At 53.9% G+C, this 18,647-nt stretch overlaps 5 protein-coding genes across 5 annotated transcripts; 3 read left to right on the top strand and 2 right to left on the bottom strand.

Moving 5' to 3' along the window:
• Nucleotides 1-1,480: 1,480 nt before the first annotated feature.
• IUM83_03384 (Replication protein A 70 kDa DNA-binding subunit) lies at nucleotides 1,481-2,342 on the top strand (the record flags this gene model as incomplete). Its single annotated transcript, XM_067927383.1, has 2 exons — nucleotides 1,481-2,206; nucleotides 2,337-2,342. 2 exons carry the CDS (start codon nucleotides 1,481-1,483, stop codon nucleotides 2,340-2,342), a joined length of 732 nt encoding a protein of 243 aa, XP_067791729.1.
• A 3,959-nt stretch (nucleotides 2,343-6,301) lies between these two features.
• Nucleotides 6,302-8,419, top strand: IUM83_03383 (TKL protein kinase; the record flags this gene model as incomplete). Its single annotated transcript, XM_067927382.1, has 3 exons — nucleotides 6,302-6,819; nucleotides 6,893-7,024; nucleotides 7,102-8,419. 3 exons carry the CDS (start codon nucleotides 6,302-6,304, stop codon nucleotides 8,417-8,419), a joined length of 1,968 nt encoding a protein of 655 aa, XP_067791728.1.
• Nucleotides 8,420-8,440: 21 nt separating this feature from the next.
• On the bottom strand, nucleotides 8,441-9,602 carry IUM83_03382 (Uracil-DNA glycosylase-like; the record flags this gene model as incomplete). The annotated part of the gene is made up of 4 exons (XM_067927381.1): nucleotides 8,441-8,877; nucleotides 8,950-8,986; nucleotides 9,059-9,206; nucleotides 9,271-9,602. The coding sequence occupies 4 exons, from the start codon at nucleotides 9,600-9,602 to the stop codon at nucleotides 8,441-8,443; spliced, it is 954 nt and encodes a 317-aa protein (XP_067791727.1).
• Nucleotides 9,603-9,756: 154 nt separating this feature from the next.
• On the bottom strand, nucleotides 9,757-11,327 carry IUM83_03381 (putative alpha/beta hydrolase; the record flags this gene model as incomplete). The annotated part of the gene is made up of 2 exons (XM_067927380.1): nucleotides 9,757-11,184; nucleotides 11,292-11,327. The coding sequence occupies 2 exons, from the start codon at nucleotides 11,325-11,327 to the stop codon at nucleotides 9,757-9,759; spliced, it is 1,464 nt and encodes a 487-aa protein (XP_067791726.1).
• A 4,415-nt stretch (nucleotides 11,328-15,742) lies between these two features.
• On the top strand, nucleotides 15,743-18,616 carry IUM83_03380 (TKL/DRK protein kinase; the record flags this gene model as incomplete). The annotated part of the gene is made up of 1 exon (XM_067927379.1): nucleotides 15,743-18,616. One exon carries the CDS (start codon nucleotides 15,743-15,745, stop codon nucleotides 18,614-18,616), a length of 2,874 nt encoding a protein of 957 aa, XP_067791725.1.
• Between the last annotated feature and the right edge of the window lie 31 nt (nucleotides 18,617-18,647).

Below are 18,647 nucleotides of genomic sequence, written 5' to 3'. Positions count from 1 at the left end.
GGGTGTCACCACCGCTGGCGCAGGCGCCTTCTCCTCCAGGTAATCGTCGTAGTTTTCATCCATTTCTTCGTCCTTGGCGTCGGATCCAGTCATCGAGTCGTCGAAGCTGACGGTCCGCTCAGCAATCGGGTCGAGGTGCGGCGTGATCAGGGCCGCAGTCGAGTCGTCGCCACGCGTTCCGCCAGTCTTCATTGGGGTTGCTGGTACCGCTGAACGTGATCCTTTCGCCAGTCTTCTTCTCGTCTTTTTCTTCTTTTTTCTTGTTCTTGTTCTTCTTCTTCTTGGTTGCTCGTAAAGTCGATCGACCTGCAGCAGCACGAAACACAGAAGGTCACACCAATCCCGGGTCGCGGCAATAGTTGTCGCGTAGGAACACGCGCTAATTTATATATTGGCACACTTTCCCCACCAACAACACCCACCAAGTCACCGAAGACTCAATGGGCTTGTTAGGGTTAGAACCTGAAGGGCCAGGAACTTTCCCTTGCACCGGGTTGGTGTTTCCTCTGTGCACCGAGCTTCCGCTAGTCGACCGACGGAAGACTCAGCGTCACTAGCCACGAGCAAAGGCTAGCACGCTCTCACACACAAAATATACCTCGCAGGCCCTCAGAAGGAAGGGTCCCGGCCTTTTACGGCGTGATACGAGGGTGCCGGAGCTATACTCCGGCGGGAAGAAATAAATGGAGTGCGCTCTCGCTCCTCCAGTTCCTAGCGACGACTCGTCGCTACCAATACACCGGCCACTACTTTCTTGGCCCTGCCAGGGATGAACACACGCTACACTAGTAGATGTGCCCACCGACAGTCATAATCCTACCTACCAGGTTTACCTTGAGCTGCAGGTCGTTCACTGCAGGCACCGGTGTCGCCCTTGCGTGGTTGGGAGGAAAAGCTGTTCTGTTATTGTTGCCCGAAGGCTTATCTGGTCTTCTCTTAAGTTTCCTATCGATCAATACAAATATCAAGTATAAACGCGTCCGTTTTTGGACCGCCAGTTGTAACTCACGACTCTTCGGCGCTTTCTCTGCGACGTGGCGGCGTTACCGACGACTCAAACGGCCGCTGAAACGCCACCGACGACTGTGGGCAGGCGCCGATGACTCATAGGTTCGGATCTTGCCAGTAGGTTCGCACCGTACTTAGCGAGCTGCAACCGCCCGCGCTTGACTTGGGACCGTCGACGAGTCATCGTCACCGGCTTATTTAGGCCAATCAGCGATCAGGGAGTTTAGTCCAATGACTGGCGATGGGTTGTGACTTGCCAGTTAACGCCGGCGCCTCGAGTCTTCTTCGTCCCTCGTCCCGCCTTTGGGTTTTGGCTTCGGCTTCATTTCCCGATACCACACTTGTCGACGCGCACGTTGCTTAGCTGCTCAGCGAGCTCGCTAGTACACCTGAATTGACACTCGTTCAGACGGCTGAGCTCGTTGAGCAGAAGTTTAACGTGCGCTTCAACCGAGAGACCGTGTGTCGCGCTATGGATGCGCACAGCCTCACGCTGACGAAGCTTCATCGTGACGTCGTGAATCGCAGCAGCGACATTAACAAGCACAAACGCTACGACTACGTCGTCAAGTTTTACGCGGCTCTCTCTCATAACAAGAAGGTATTCTACCTTGATGAGACCAACTTCAACTTGTGGTGCTCATGTGGACGGGGTTGGAGCAAGCGAGGACAACGTGCGGTGCAGACGAGCGTGGCAAGCAAAGGTAAGAACATTCATGTTATTGCTGTTATCTCGAGCACGGGTGTAGCCTACCATGAGTCTCAGTTCGGCTCGTTCACGGCTGAACTGTCGAACGAGTTTATCCGGCGTTTCCTGCGCCATATCGGGGCGTCAACGCCGCTGGCCGAGGTTGTCCTGGTGCTCGACATCACCCCGTGCCACACCTCGTCCAAAGACGTTTTTGAAGAAGAGGGGTTTGCGGCGGCTGGGATGTTGAAGCTCGGTCCTTACTCTCCGATGCTAAACCCGATCGAGAACGTGTTCTCGGTGTACAAGAGCGCTGTAAAACACTTTCTGGCGCGACAGCGCCCAGCTATCCTGCGTGCTCCAGAAGGAACGACAATCACGGAGCATCGCGCTGCCTTCCTGGAGCTCGCAGCAGACCCTCTCTTCGCCGAAGTCGTCACGGGAGTTGTGCAACAGAGCGTTCTGTCACTCGTTGCCTCACCACCAGCGTGCGCTCCGCTTCGAAGACATGTAAGCCTTGCAATCGATTTACGCAGATATGTATATTTTGTAAGGTAATATATGACAGGGTTTTGAGTTTGAGCGCTCATTTTTTTAAATTGAGTGTTGACTTTGAGAATAACGTCGTGCAATGGTGTAGTATTAGCGCTAGGCTGTATCATATACTTCTTTTCTCACGCCCACGAGCTGTTCCGTGCTTTGTATCACCGGTTGCGATTAGCCCCTGGTTGTGGTGGCTCAGTCAGGGTTAACTCGCCAGTATTACCATTCAAGTAGTATAGTAGCGTGTTGTGTCCAGCAAATTAGTATTAACAGGCGATCCAGTTAAGAAGAGGGAAAAAAGGGCCCAAAATGGGGAAAATCGTCGAGCCAAGTAATTGCGGTCTTTATTTTCAGGTCGTGAAACTAGCATCATCAGATAGATCGATATTTCAAACCTATAAATATGCTGTCTTTATTCACTTGAACGCAGCTCACATAATATGCTAATATTATTAGCATGAGCGCTCGAAAACAGCGCCTCCGCCTGATTGCCCTTGGTGTGAATGCGATGCATGTCTAAATTCGGAAAACGAGGAGGTAGAGTGGTCTGCATTGCCCCATCTCTCCACAATGTGTCCCCATCTCTCCACAATGTGTAGCTTCGTCTCCACAAGGACGGCAAGACGGCGGTGGGCTCGTGGGAGGTGAGAACAATTTGTCCATCGCGCAGTTCGGCGGGAGAGCGCGCAGTAAGCACCGCCTTCGGTCCTTGCACTCGGTCTCTGTGGCTCAGGTAATGAGCGGATAGATTCCGCCACCAGAGTCTTCTCGTCCCCCTCCATTTGGAATTCTGCGCCACTGAAATCCCCCCTCCAACGCGTCGAGACGTGCACGTGGCCGAGCCGTCTGTGCCACTATCAAAATGTCTCATACCTCCAAATCCCTACAAATGCTTCAAACAGCGCTAGTATCGGCATGCTGCTTGATACCTTGCCATAACACAACCAGTGCAGCTACGAAAGCCGGACTTGATTCATTCGTCATTAGAAATTCTAGTTATGTTCCGACTAAAATTTCATTGAAATAGGACAATTTCCGCATTTAATTTTTTTTAGTTTCCCCCAAAAACGTCCCCCTCTTAACTGGATCGCCTGTTAACAGGCCAAAAAAGTCCCCCTCTCAACTGGATCGCCTGTTAACCCAAAAAAGTTCCCCTCTTAACTGGATCGCCTGTTAACAGGTTAACAGGCGATCCAGTTAAGAGGGGGACTTTTTTGGGGGAAACTAAAAAAAAATTAAATGCGGAAATTGTCCTATTTCAATGAAATTTTCGTCGGAACATAACTAGAATTTCTAATGACGAATGAATCAAGCCCGGCTTTCGTAGCTGCACTGGTTGTGCCATGGCAAGGCATGCAAGCAGCATGCCGATACTAGCGCTGTTTGAAGCATTTGTAGAGATTTGGACGTATGAGACATTTTTTGATAGTGGCACAGACGGCTCGGCCACGTGCACGTCTCGACGTGTTGGAGGGGGGGGATTTCTCAGTGGCGCAGAATTCCAAATGGAGGGGGGACGAGAAGACTCTGGTGGCGGAATCTATCCGCTCATTACCTGAGCCACAGAGACCGAGTGCAAGGACCGAAGGCGGTGCTTACTGCGCGCTCTCCCTGCCGAACTGCGCGATGGACAAATTGTTCTCACCCTCCCACGAGCCCACCGCCGTCTTGCCGTCCTTGTGGAGACGAAGCTACACATTGTGGAGAGATGGGGACACATTGTGGAGAGATGGGGCAATGCAGACCACTCTACCTCCTCGTTTTCCGAATTTAGACATGCATCGCATTCACACTAAGGGCAATCAGGCGGAGGCGGCGCTCATGCTAATAATATTAGCATATTATGTGAGCTGCGTTCAAGTGAATAAAGACAGCATATTTATAGGTTTGAAATATCGATCTATCTGATGATGCTAGTTTCACGACCTGAAAATAAAGACCGCAATTACTTGGCTCGACGATTTTCCCCATTTTGGGCCCTTTTTCCCTCTTCTTAACTGGATCGCCTGTTAACCCTTTCACTACCAGAGATTTCTTACGGGTCTCCTTGGACCTATGGCTCCAGCAAATCAATTCAACGCACAGGGGAAAAAACGACCAATCAAAAACACCAATTTTTACACGTGGCGACGGTGGTTTACTTCACGGTACTCCCAATCAAAAGTTTGAGAGGTCGAGCTACATGCCGTCGCGCCCTGGTCAGTGTCGCTACAACGGCAATGGTCTATGGAAGTAGGAGCCGTTTGGGGTGGACATCACGGCGAGCCCACTGAGGATGCTGACCTCCGAGCGGTGGCGTCGGGCCCGTTATAGCATTATCCCAAGTATGCGTGCTTAGCCGAGCACCCCATGTAGTAGCAGTTTCAATCTACATCCGCCAACCGCTCGCACTCCTGCACATGCAATCCTGCGTAACATTCACACTGGCTTGCTATAACGCTATCACTGTAAGCTTATCTAGTTTGGTTAGGATTCTGTAGCGTTGCCTGATGTATGAATTTGAATATTAGCTCGTATACATTCGAACCTGCTCCGCACCCTTCCAGGCCAGGGTCCATGTCGGTCTCCCAGTCTCACGTGTCGTCGTCGGCTACATTGAACAACGCATCGAAGTTCTTTTGTCCACGAAGGGGAGGCGGGGCTGCTAGCTAGACGAGAAAACAATTATGGCAGGTCACACGAACTGTTTGTGGCTCGTGCGGTAATGCATTTTACAGGTCCATGGAGACCTGTTAGGTTGTACAGTGCTTTGCCGTCGTCTCGTAGCTTTTAGTTTTGGCCAATCGCATCTTGCGATTAGACCTCTTATGGGTCCCTATGGACCTATAAATCACTCCAGCTGGCTGGTAGTCAAAGGGTTAATAGTGAATACTGCGCCATACATGTAGTCTACATAACACCGTCTAAAATTGGATAGCAGTATTAGCGTTAGATACTATATTAGCTAGTACTATAGTACTACTAATTCGCGTCTTCGTGGCCACAGGGAGAACTGCAGCAGCTCGGAGTTTTCACTCCGGCGGCGAGGTGCAGAATGACAAAAGATCAAGCCTCTTCGCGTGTCGTTCTCCTTGCGCAGTTCGTCTTCCTATCCTTGAACGATGCGGTGTCGCCAACAGCCAGATAGATATCTAGGGACAGGCAGGATGTTTTCCTTCTGAAGAACGACATTGAGCCAACCCCAAGAGCTCAGCATCGATTGCAAGCGGGTTTTGCTCATTTGTTGAGAATGCTATGAGGCTGTTCAGTATTTGCGCCGAGTTGCTGTCGCTCTGTCTGCGTCGATCAAACTAAATGTAGCGGCGACCTCAACCAGCTCTTCGCGAAGGAGCGGGGCTGGATGGTCGGCGACCAGAGCGCGTATGGCCCGGCCGCTCAACTTACGATCCGCGTTGCTCAGTTTGAGTCTCAGGAGAGCGTTGCGAGAGCTGGCGGCGCCGCACAAATTTCGCGAGTCTTTTGCTGCACGAGTATCCGGTGCTACGTGGACCCTGCAGATCGCACTGCTTTCTTGAGGAAGCTTCCTCCGCGTCATCCCGTGGGCTCACGGCTGCCGGCGCCGTGCACTAATGTGTGTAGCTGCCCGAGGCCCATATGCGGCACACGCTTTGAACAGCTTTCGAGGCTGCTGTTGGCTTTCGCTGCTGATGATATTACAGTCCACGCCCCACCTCACTTCTCTTCGCTTCGCGATGCCTCGTTCCGCCCTTCAAATCTCCTGATCCCATCGCTTTCGCGTCCCGCGCACCAGCCAAAACCTCGTGCCGCCGTAAAGGCCGAGCCTCGAGGCTCGGCAAGGATTGCACAATGACGCCTGTCCACTTTCTCGCCCATACAAACACCAAGTGCATCCTCTACATATTACTCAAACCTTATATCCTATTCATTTCTATTTCCCATCCAAAACCTTTTAGTCATTTCATTCTATGAGTAAACCTGCACTGCAGAATCCATTGCGAAACAACATACGTATCAAACTACCTTCCCCGAGAACATCCTTCTGTACGTCCCGTATCGCATGTTTTTGGCATTTTTTCACACTTTGAAAGAGAAGAAGCGAGCATGGCGGAGGCTCGCGCTCGGGTCTTCCTCTTGCTGCTGGCGCTGCCGCCGCTGCTGGCGGCCGGCGAGCGCTTCGTGCTGTCCCGCGTCGGCAACGCGAGCGCGCTGGCCTCGGGCGAGACGCTGGTGCCGCTGCAGCTGTCGGCCGCCGCGATCACGGAGCTGCTGGCCTCGACGCAGGACGTGACGCCCGTGGCGCTCGAGTCGCGCGTGGACGCAGGCGAGTGGACGCTCGCCAACTGGAGCGCACCGCTGGCCCAGATGCTCGCACAGACCAGCGCCACTGACCGGGAGGTGCTGGTGGACGTGCAGCTGAGCGACGCGCCGCTGGACGTGGACGTCTCGCAGCTGCTGGTGCAGGCGGACGCCGCGCCGCTGGCCGACGGCGTGCAGCTGGCGCTCAACTTCGGGGCCGACTCGCTGGCCGGGCTCTCGGACCTTGTGCAGGTCCACGTGGACGGCATGACGGCGTCGTTCGAAGACGCGTGGCTGCCGGATAAAGTGGATCTTAATCAGCTGTGAGAGGAGGATACGCAGATCTATCTGGGGCAGGAGGAGGGCGGTACTGATGGCTGGTGGTGGTGGGTGCAGGATCTTTGACGAGGCGACGGTGGACAAGCTGCACGTGGAGCCGACGGTCGCCATCCAGCAGGTGGTGATCCGCAAGAGCAACCTGACCTTCCCCACGGCGGTGCTGGGGCTGCATACGGCTGTGACGACACTGTACGTGGTGGTGATCTTGGTGGACTTGGGGAGAGGGTTCTGGTGTTTCTAATGTCTTGGTGGCTGTCGGGGTGCAGGATTTTGGAGTACAATACGATCGCGGGCCCGATCGAGTTGACGGAGGAAGAATACGCGCAGCTGGCGAACATCTCGGACTTCAGAGCTACTGGCAATACGGTGGACGTGTCGGGTAGTGGATCGTCCTCGTCGTGCTTGAAGGAAGAGGCTGTGGGGGAGCTGACATTTTGTATCGTGGCCGACGTTGAAAGCACGGCCACTTCTTTCAATGCCGGGAGCATTGGCAGCGCCAGTAGTAGTGAACCGACTGGTGGATCTCTGGAGACACAGGCGGTTAACAACTCAAGTACTAGCGCAGTGCTGTCTACCACGGCTATTGTCGTGGTGTGTGCGTGCACAGTGGTGTTGATCGTGGTTCTTTCGTTCTTCCGGCGATTTAAGAAGAAGGCGAGCAAGTTTGTGGATGAGCGGCTGACATTCTCGCATCATGAAGACGGACTGCTTACGGGTCGTGGGAGCGATACGGGATCAGAACCAGTGCTTACAGGCGAAGCAAAGATTCTCGCAGAGATGGATCTCGGCAAGGACGTAGTGACGCTTCACAAAAAGCTGGGCGTTCAAGGCCTGTGGCTGGGCGAGTACAAAGATGCGAAGGTTGTCGCGCTAAAGTTTGTGCCGCGCGAGTTGGGGATGAAGTTGCCAGATCTGAATGCGATCCGTTTGTCGTACGTCCCGCTTCGGCATGACAACATCGTGAGTTTCCTGGGCTCTAGCTGGACAGATCGCGAGGAGGTGCTCCTTGTTGTGGAACATATGCCCAACGGCAGCCTGAGATCGGTTCTGGCTGACGAGAAGATTGAGCTGACATGGCCCCAACGCCTTCAAATGGCCAAAGATATCAGCACCGCGTTGAATTTCGTCCGATCTGTCGAGGGTGTCAACCTGTCAAGAAACTTGACGGCCAAGAGTGTGCTTCTAGATGCACAGTTCACTTGCAAGCTGGACATCTTCGACTACGCCTTGAGCCTTCGAACCGACTTGGTGCCCGTGCGATCCTATGGCCACGGAGATATTGCAACTCGGGCGCCAGAACTACTCAAGGGTGAGGAGATCACTGCTGCTGCTGAAGTATACGCTCTTGGTGCCATCTTCTGCGAGATTTCGTCGCGCACGAAACTTTTCGAGCATGTGTCTAAGGAGCGCGGGCCCACTATGGCAGACATTTTTATTGCGACGGAAGTGGTTGCGCAGCGATTAAAGCCGACACCAGCTGATGATTCCCCTGTTGAATTCCGCGAGGCGGTTTTACGCTGTCTGGACTACGATTCTTCCAAACGACCAAACATCAGCGAGATTGTCAGCATGTTTTCCAAGTAAAATTATAAGAGCATTTTCTCCTTATTCGTTCTTCACAACAAACTCTCGTTCATTCGAAGGCTGAGTCCAAGGAATTTGATGAAGGCGCTCTGCTAACTGTTGATATGGCAGCGTACGTTGCGCAGTCGTCATGGCGGCTCGACCGCTGGAACTGGGGAGCACCCAAACTTCACTGTCGGCGCGAAGCTCATGCGGCCATCCAGGAGGAAGTCTCGTTTGCTTACCGTAGTTCTCAATCTTAGACAGCGGTGGTGAAAACAGCCAGCTGAACTGCCGCTTGCCCGAAAACGCGACGAGCATGGGGGCGTGGGCACGCTCGCATTTGGGTCTCGGCGAATTGTTTTCGTCGCCAGCTTCCTGCTTGATGGCAGTCACTACTGTCTCATTGTGGTCATTGAGACAGACTTGGGCAGCATGACGACGTAGGCGTCGGAAGAAACTGTCCCGCCACGCTTCCACTATCAATCAGAGGCAATAATAAGTTAGATTTGAATACTGAAAGTCTCGCGTACACATGAGCATTGCCATACTTGTTGTCTTGCCGTACTTGGAGGCATCGTTGCCTGGCTGAATGTAGGTAAGCAACAACATAGGTCAGCTCAGCAAGAAGATGGCGTTCAGCAAGTTGCAGCCACCAACCTCCAACCCAATTGAGGTGAAGCCAACACCATGCACGTGGGGCAGGATGTTTTGCTCCGTAATGCTCGCAGTAGCTGGCACGATGCCCTCCCACGACTGAGGAGAGAGCGTCCCCGTCAGCAACATCCACATGCGATTCGTGGGGTTGCTAGCATCACCAGAAATGATCATTAGTTCGTGAACTACTCCCGAAACCAGGCCTCCACTGTTACCTGTAGGAGTAGCCAGTCTTCCACGCGTGGTCGGAGGGGTTGTGCCCGACTATTAGCAGACGCAGACGGCGCTCTGGGTAGTGCACACAAGGCTGCACTAGCTCAAAGCAGTCAGCGCAGATGCCGTGCCAGCGCTCTTGCCACTTGCAGGCCACTTGCGTCTCCTTCTCGCTCTCCGGCTCGCGCTGCCTGTGCTTGCTCTTCTTGGCAGGGGTCTCCTCTGTCGCTTCCACCTCCTCAGTGCTATCCTCGGCACTCAGGGGGGCGTCTAGCACGTCCTCATCCCGATCGCGCTTGGCGCCGAACCGGAATCGATCGAAGATTCCAGCCATTCTTTGATAGCTAATACAGTAACGTTAGTTTCTTGGTGAATAAATGGTGCAATGCAGTAGTGTGGGTATTAATCACCATGGAGCGCTTCGAGACGGAAGAGTGTACATTGTACTGTATTTGATCTTGATAGTAATAGTTGTACACAACACTTCACTAACTTACACTCTTGAGCAGTTTGAAGCACTTGCTGAAGTGCGCGATGGCGGAATCTACGACTTCAGCTGGCCGGTTGTCGTCGATCTGGCCCGTGAATTGGATGTAGCTCTTGGACCCGCCGTACTGGTCAAAGAGAGCTTTGGCGTGCTCGGGCATGAAGAAATCTTTCTTCGATGCGCTGATAAACAGGCACGGTACTGCGAAATGCGGCGCTGCGTCGAGCAACCGCACGTCACGGAAGTTGAATCCTCCGGCTTTGCCGATCGAGTTGGCCAGGATCTTCTGAACCGCTGTGACCATCGCCGACGGGAAAAACAAACTGCGACGCTCGGCGCTCTTGGTGATCATCTGCAACATATCCCAGATAACCTGTTCCATGTCTCCGTAGGCGCTGTCGGCAGTCAGCGCAAAAATGAATTTATCGCTTCCAGCCTTGGTGGAAGAGCGCTTGAATCCCTTTAAGCGCGCCTTGCCACCGTTGTTCTTGCAGCTCCGCTGGATCAGTCGATAGCATACAGCCGGGCTTAGGCCTTGCACGGGAACATTGTCGATCGCTAGCAGGACGAAATCGCCGTGTGATGCGCTGTACCTGCTGAATCGGAAGTGCAGACCCGTCACTGGTGGTATGCACAGAATGTGCCTGTTCTCTCTGTCCTCCACGACTTCCAACTTCCTCGCTTCTTTCCTTGATACCGTCATCGTTTCGTAGCGGTAGGGCATACGCTCTTTCACGTGCAGCAGCGCCGCTGCGGATCCAATATCCCTCCCCCAAACACCCACAGCCGACGCGCGGCCTGTAGCATACAGATAGTCCACCACCGTCCTCAAGTCATCGTGCTCGAAGTATCCGAACGACACCCGATCACCACCGGAAAGCCCCGAGCCAGACAAGTCCACTGCGAACAGCGAGAACCCCGCAGCCAGCACTTTGCGGTGCAGGTAGACGCACTCTTTGCGCGAGCTGGACATGCCGTGCAGGTAGATGATGCACGGGTCCACGTCCACCTGCGTCGCTGTCTGCTGGCTGCTCCAGCTGGAGTTGCTGCTGCTGTCCGTGCTGACGTTGTCCATAGGCTCCTCCACTGCGCACGAAGTCGCCGCCTTGTCCTCCTCGCCAGACAGCGACGAGGATGACGACGAGCTCGCCAGGTCTGCAATTGGATCAGCATCTCTCACCGCTCTGCGTCGCCAGAAGCTGCAGGCCAGGGGCTCTCCGCGAGGGTTCTGCACGTGGAAGTCCTCGCGCACGAACTCTTCGCCGTCGCTGCTGGCTGTGGCGAGCACGAACTGCCGGTCGCCCAGCTCTCGCACCGAGTACTCGGCGCGCACGGGGCTGGCGATGGACTGCACCAGCTCCTCGTACGTCTCGGAGAAGAGGCTCCACCAGCTCCCGAGGCTGTTGGCCTGCAGCTCGCGCTTGTGCATCTGACGACGGAATTATCAGATGCCCATTGTGGCGTTAGCGGCGGTGGTCAAAGGGCGTTGTGATACAGAGGCTACGACTGAGCACTAGCAGTGGCAGCCTAGCCTACCTCCGCCTCGAGCTCTCCGTCCTGGAAGATCTCCATTGCCGCTGGAACCGCGCGGGTGAGCGGGGCGTCCGTCCAGCGTGCGGCACGTTCGGTAATGTCAACGATTCAGCTTTCGAACGACCGCCGTAAGGTAGCGGCTCGACTAAGTTTAAGTAGAGGACGACGCTAGCACAGCTGTGGGTAAGTTGTAAACTTAAACAGGAGATCGGTGGATATTTTATGCACCCGCTGGAGCAAAAACATTGGCGCCGACCAAGGTGTCCGCTCGCTAGAAGGAAGGCACCTGCTCACTATTGCGTTTATTCCTCGGGGCTTCAGCTAGCCTGAGCGAGGCGGGTATCAAGCCATAATATCCAAACCCAGCCAGCTCCTGCTGAGATATCACAAGAATCCTCCTCTGCGACGGTCTCACCAAGACTCTCGGCGATTCGCAGCAATTGCCTACCGGAGTATTAATTAATACATGTAATGGCAAATCGGTCGTGGTGTCCAACAGCACGCCATCGCGACTCGCGCGGGCTCCGAATGTACGCTCCGCAGCTGGGATGGGACGCCTGCAAACAACTCTTCCAGCTCACTTGTGTGTACAAAGGCGTCAAGACAGTCTCGCGAGCGACGACAAGATGAGCGTCTCCGTGATCACCTTTTGGTGGTTCCTATTCGGCCACAGCTGTACTTGGAATCACGGGAACCGTGGTCGCCAGCCATCGTCCGGCTTCCCTTCTGCATTTTTTTGCGATTCCAACACCTCACGATGCTCAATTGTCCAAGGATACGGGCCATGGCCGGCGAGTGCAAACCAGTCCCATCCAGCTGACAACCGGACTCTTCCCGACCAAGTTGCGATGCGTGGTTATACAATGCTCATGTCTCGACGCTTCATTGAACGTTGCGTTTGACCTTCGGTGGAGTCACTTGGGAGGGCTGCGCTGACAGTACAAGACAGCCTCGTGAAGTGGTAAGAAGACTCTCTACTCTTTATTGTGGAAAAACGGAGGACGATAAACCTTCAATAGCGCTCACGTTCGCTGCATTCGCTTCAGTGTCGGCTGGCTCCTTCGGCCTTTCAGGCCGCCGTCATACCGAGTCGCCTGTCCTCTGGTGGTGAATACACTGAGCTGTTTCGAGAAAGCCAGCACCTCGAGTTGCGCCCCACCTAAACTCCAGCTATCGCTGTTGGGGCTGCGGCTTCATGTTAGAAGACGTGTCTTCCACTCATCGGTGTCGTTGCAGCCGCGGAGCCGGTGGCGCCAGGTGAAACGCTTGTCGCCTTCCTGGAATCTCGCACCGCACCCCGTCGTCCTGTTTGAGGCATTTCTCAAGTCGACACGAAGCTCACACTCAACGGACCCACGCCAATTTCTTCCAGGATGAGCGCTGCGGAGCGTCTTCTGGCTGAGTCAGCAGCGTCTGCATCCGGTGGTCACGAATCCCTGGACAAAGGGGCTCAACGCATGCGCGTGACGCTGGTGTTCATTCTGGCTGGTTTCGTGACCATTTGGCTGCTTTGCGTGGGGCTGATTTGGCACCTTCGGGTGAATCGAGCAGGGGCTCTAAAGGGCGATGCAGCGGCAGCGAGAAAGGTTATCTTGCCGGCGTACGAACCTGTGCTGTTCGTGCTGAGCATCGTTAACGGCGGGTACATCGTTTTCCTAGTGGTGACACTGGCAACGGGCTACTTTGACGTGTTCGTGTCTCCGATTATACTGGAAACTTTCTACTCTGGAAATATGTTCATGTTCGTGATCGTGCTGGTGTTGATGTTCCAGAAAAGTCTCTCGTTCCCTGCCGTCAAAAGATCGGTGGTGATATCGTTGGCTCTCTCGTACTACACTGTTGTGTACGTTTGGGCGGTGACAAAGTTCGGGAAACCAGAGCAACAGAATAGCTTCACGGTCGGGCTTCAATTCGTACGCAGTCTGCTCATGCTTCCGTTCGTGTATGCTTCTGTAAGCCCTCCCAGCCGAGCCACAAAGCGCATCATCCGTGAATTGTGTTTTGTCACCATCGCGTATTTCCTGTTGACTGTGCTGCTCATGATCTTAATACTGAACCCGAAGACTGCGGGTGCAGATAGCCAAATCGTCGTCTACGTGATGCTGGTATGGATCGCATTCTGTCCATTAGTTGTCTGGCGCGTTCTCAAGGCTGATACAGAATACTGGCGGGGCATAGGACAGCGAGCGTGTGCTCTGCAAGATTTGTTCCAGCGGGAGAATGGTTTAAGTGAGCGTGTTTCATCTGAAGGTCTCCATCTTCTAATCGAAATGAACCGGAAGTGTGTGATCGATTTTGCGTATTTGGAGCTGGTTCGGCAGCTCGGAGTCGGGTCGACTTCGACTGTTTTCCAAGGAACGCTGAAGACTAAAACTCATGTAGCTGTCAAGGCATACGCACCAACAAGCTGTTCGGAGAATGTCGTGGCTGCGTTTTCGCACGAAGCAGCCATGTGCAGTGTCTTAAATCACCCAAACATTGTCAAGTTTCACGGAATGTGCGTCGCTCCTCCAACGATCTGCTTAGTGTTTCAACTTTGTCAAGGTAATCTGGCCGACACTCTGCAGGATCAGGCTCGGCGGCAAAATCCTCGATCTGCTCGACAACAGCTTCTCATTAGTGTGGGGTACATGCTAGATGCTGCCCGTGCTGTTGCTTACCTCCACAGCTTTTCGCCTCCATTTGTCCATCGGGATATCAAACCATCAAACTTCCTTGTGGATTCGGAATGCAATGTACAGCTTTCTGACTTTGGTGAGTCACGGAGTGTATCCAAGCTGGAAGGTAAGACGCTGGCACCAAAACCGAAGGTACCCGTTCTAGAAGATAAACAGTGTGCGATGAAGACTGCTATCTATTATCCGCTGACTACAACACTTTCGCACGTCGACTCACCGTGGAATACTCATATGGAGAGGAACTCAGCAGAGTATCTTGCGCCTGAGGTCGTCAACGGCAAGGGAGAGCTAGTATTTTACGGTGAGGCTGCCGACGTGTATTCACTCGCGGTGACGATGTGGGATATCCTGTACCCCACTGTCGACAAGTTTCCGCAAGCTCATAATGACCACGCACAGGTGCTCGAAATGGTCTTGCGCGGTGTCCGCCCCAGGCTGGACAATAACACGCCTCCGAGACTACGTGGTATCATCGAACGTTCATGGCAACAAGATCCCGGTCTCCGGCCTTCTGCAACGCAAATTGTCAGCGCTCTGGAGGACGTCCAAGACGAATTGAGTGCACGTCTGGTGCTCGATTTAATGAGCGCTCTGTATGAACATCCCCCATCCCCGAAAACGAGCGGATCGAGTGTGCGATCAGCAGACCTTCATCAAACACGTACTTTTCCGGGAGCGTTCATCGTTGACCGAATGATTGACTATCGACTTATACGGAGCCCAGCGGAAGGGATTCGCATGGGCAACGCAATGATGGATTCAAACGTGCTTCATCACATTAACCATTCCAAAAGTTTCGATAACAGCTCGACATCGTTGTACTACTTCGACCTAGACGAAGCGCAGCTCAGTTTGCCGACTCGTCTGGAGAGTCAACTCCATCGAAGTAGCTCAATGAGCTTACACGAGTCAAGTATCCCCATGCTATCTCGTGGTTCCCATGGCGGCCAAACCCGCACCTCATTCAGCTTCGTCCGAACACGAAGTGATGCACCGTGTCAGTGTCGCCAACTAGGCCAGCATCTCGTCGGCAGCAAGTCTTCACGATTCCATCGCCGGCGACAGTACCAAGCTGCACCCGAGTCAACCGTTGAAAGTAACATCCTTACGACCGCTTTGCTGGTTGAGGAAGAATCCACCCAGGAAAGTGACATTCTTCACGTGAACAACTACAGCGCGTTGAGCACTGTACCCGGTACTGCAGCCACCATGGCCTGAAGAGCAAGTTGAAGTGAGCAACTGATGCGTTGGCAACATCGACAGCAGCGCTGCATTCGTGTGCAGCTGGCGTGCTTTGTTTCCAGGCGTATGACAAACAGTGGCTGGTTGCGGTGTAAATTGCTTCTAACTGCTAGAACCGGCTTTAGCTACCGTTTCTCGCTGAAGGGCGGGGTACAATCCTAGCTATTCACTCGATAGAATAATCACAGCACAGCAGGCGGGATGCTTGGAATATTACAAGGTTTGTTTAACATGGGTAGAACCGGCTACAGCGTTAGTGTTCAGACCTTCTAACGGCCGTGATGGGGTCTTTTCAGGAGTACTTTTGCCTTATTATGGAGAAAACCAAGGAAGAATATTTTTTCCACCACGGTTTTCTAGCTTCCGCATTAGCACACGTGCAAATGCAACCGTCTTGTGTTTCCGTAGTCAATCTACTCCTCCCGCCCCAACTCTTTTGCTGACTTTGTTACCTGGCTTGAGGCTTCATAATCAGTTTTACCCACTCACGAGCACGGCACAGAGTTCCGACCAGTACTTGCATCTTGAAACACGATGAAAGGACTATTGGATCACGCAGTGCCAAGTCTGCGCGAGTCGGTCCCTCGCGTTCTGGAAAATATCGCGAAGACGGAGTCAGTTTTTGGGCTGAGTAGCACCACGATTCCGCTCCCGACCCAGGGTGGCGATGGACTATCGGATTATGTCCAAGGACAGCTCGTGGTTCTGATGGTGGTGCTGCTGGTGAGCTACGGCTCCATGTGCGCGCTGTCAGGGGCGTTAATCGTCTACATGCGGCACAACCGCCACGTTGCACTGAAGGGTGACACGGAAGCTTCACGCAAGACGCTGCTGCCAGCGTTTGAACCTCTGCTGTGGATCTTGTGCGTCGCTACGGGTTTGTACGCGCTCTACTTCATGATCGCGCTGATTGCAAAAAATTATGCTGCAAGTACCGAAATTGTCGCCGCGGAGGCGTTGAGTGCTGGGCGTCACTTTGTACTGGAGTTGGCGTTGATTTTCATGCTGCAAAAGAGTGTATCGCTGCCGGCGCTGGTGCGTTCCATTGTCATCACCGGGTTTCTCGCGTGCTACACACTACCATTCGTCTGGTACTCGACGGTCAACGGAGACGACGAAAACTCGAGTGCAAACTACTGGATAGTGGCTATCGCTCGCCTGCTTCTCTTCCTGCTATACATTTATGTGGCTGTGCGACCTCCAGCGCGAGCCAGCAAGCGGACATTGCGCGAGTTTTGCGCCTTCGCAATGGTGTACCAAATCCTTGAGTTCGCCTACCATGCTGCATTCAACCAGAATAACGTGCACCTCGGTTTCGCGTTGATCTACGCTCACGTGTTGTGGGGATCGCTGTGCCCATTTTTCGTTTGGCGACTGCTGAAAGCTGACACGGAGCACTGGCGTGGTCTCGGACAACGTGCAGTTGGTCTTCAAGCACTCTTTCGCAAAGGAAACATTCACGAACGCGTGTCATCGCAAGGACTTCATGTGTTGATCGAGATGCACCGCAAGTACATCATCGATTTTTCTGTGCTTGCCATCAAGCAACGCATCGGAGTGGGGTCAACAGCTGTGGTTTACAATGGTTTGCTACACTCAAAGACGCCGGTTGCGATTAAAGTGTACACACCGTCGAGTGTGACTGAAGACACCGTAGCCGAGTTTTCGCACGAAGCTGCTCTTTGTGGTGCGCTGAATCACCCAAACATCGTCAAGTTCTTCGGCATGTGCGTTTCACCACCGACAATCTGCTTGGTTTCCGAGCTGTGCGTGGGTAGTCTTGATGTGGTTGTGCTGGCGCTGGCACGACGACAGCTGCAGCCTCGGCGTCAACAATTCTTGCTGAATTTGGGCTACATGATCGATGCTGCGCGAGCTGTAGCTTATCTGCACAGCTTTTCTCCGGCCTTCGTTCACCGTGATATTAAGCCGAGCAACTTTTTGGTGGATGTCGAAGGAAATGTCAAGCTCACAGACTTCGGCGAGTCGCGCAGTCTTCCGAAAGCCAACATCACATGGGAGGTCAGCAGTCTGAATGACGCCAAAAACGCCGGAATGGTACCTTCTTCTGTGACTGCTGTCGGAGGAGGCATTGCAGCGACTTCGAGCAGCTCTACTATTGATGCTGAACACTATCAAGAGTATCCGGACTCAACGTCCACAACCAGCAGCACGCAAGGCGTGAGAGCAATCCCACTGACTCCTCCCCACACTCCTGGCACTAGGACTGCACCGATACAGTTATCGTCGGCTGCACGGAAAGCAACGCCTGAAATGACAGTGAAAGGCACCGTCGACTACATGGCTCCCGAGATCATCAACGGGCGTGCCGGTGTCGCCTCCTATGGTGAATCTGCCGACGTGTACTCGCTGGCCATCACGATGTGGGATATCCTGAACCCCGGTGCCGAAAAATACCCTGGTACGAACAACAATCACCTGCGTGTTCTCGAGTCCGTCATTGCCGGCTCACGTCCTGAGCTAGACAGCCAGCTGCATGCTGGTCTAGCGGAACTCATTACAAGTTCGTGGCACGTAGACGCCCGCATGCGTCCGTCGGCCCAGAAGATCGTCTTGGCTCTTGAACGCATCCAGGAAGAAGTTTGTTCGGTGTTCGCTTTCGAACTCTGCGAGGAGATCGAGAACGATTCGACCATGCTGAAGAGTGGTGGGACCGGCAACATGTCCAAGAGCTTCTCCGGCGAGTTCGCGACCCGAAAGATGCAAGACATTGAGGCCGTTGCCTCCGTCGGAGAAGGTATCCGCCTGGGCAACATGTTCATGAACGCTGGCTTCCTGCACCACCTCAAGCACGCGCAGCCGTTCAAAAGCAGCGAGGACTTGTACTACTTCGACGAAGACAACATCAACTTCTGCCAGCCGTTCGTAGTGCTCGACGGTCCCACCATCAAAAGCGGCGTTGGCAGCAACAACAACTCCACTCGACGTCCAGGGTCCACGCTGGGAGCCCCTCTTCCCTCTCAATTGGTGCAGTCGCCCGGTTGGTTCAAGGGCTTGCAGCGGCAACACCAGCAGTCGGATCCGACCCCGCCATTGGCGACAACTTCAACAACTTCAACTTCCATGAAGGACTCGAAGCGGGGCGAATGGGACGCCCACACTGCTTCAGATTCGCCCCAAGACGACAGCGACACGGCGTTCGTGGACGCCGCCAGCAACGCCACCAACGAGGCCGAGGAGTGCGCGTGCCGGAAGCTCGGGGAGCGCCCCAACATCCGCAAACCGGCGCGGCACCGGTTCCGCCGAAAGTACCGTGCCATCCCGGAGGACAACATCCTGACGGCCAATCTGCTGCAGGAGGAGGACCTAACTTCGACCCAAGATCGCCATCTGCTGGACGAGTTCGACGACGCAGGACCTGCCAGTGTCCTCCTGCACAAAAATTGAGTAGATTTGGCGGGAGAATGGTCCTCCTTCC

This window comes from Phytophthora cinnamomi, assembly GCF_018691715.1.
Source record: "Phytophthora cinnamomi strain GKB4 chromosome Unknown Contig38, whole genome shotgun sequence".
NCBI lineage: Eukaryota > Oomycota > Peronosporomycetes > Peronosporales > Peronosporaceae > Phytophthora > Phytophthora cinnamomi.
Note: the sequence above shows the minus strand (reverse complement) of the source record. Positions and strands in the feature narration are given on the sequence as shown.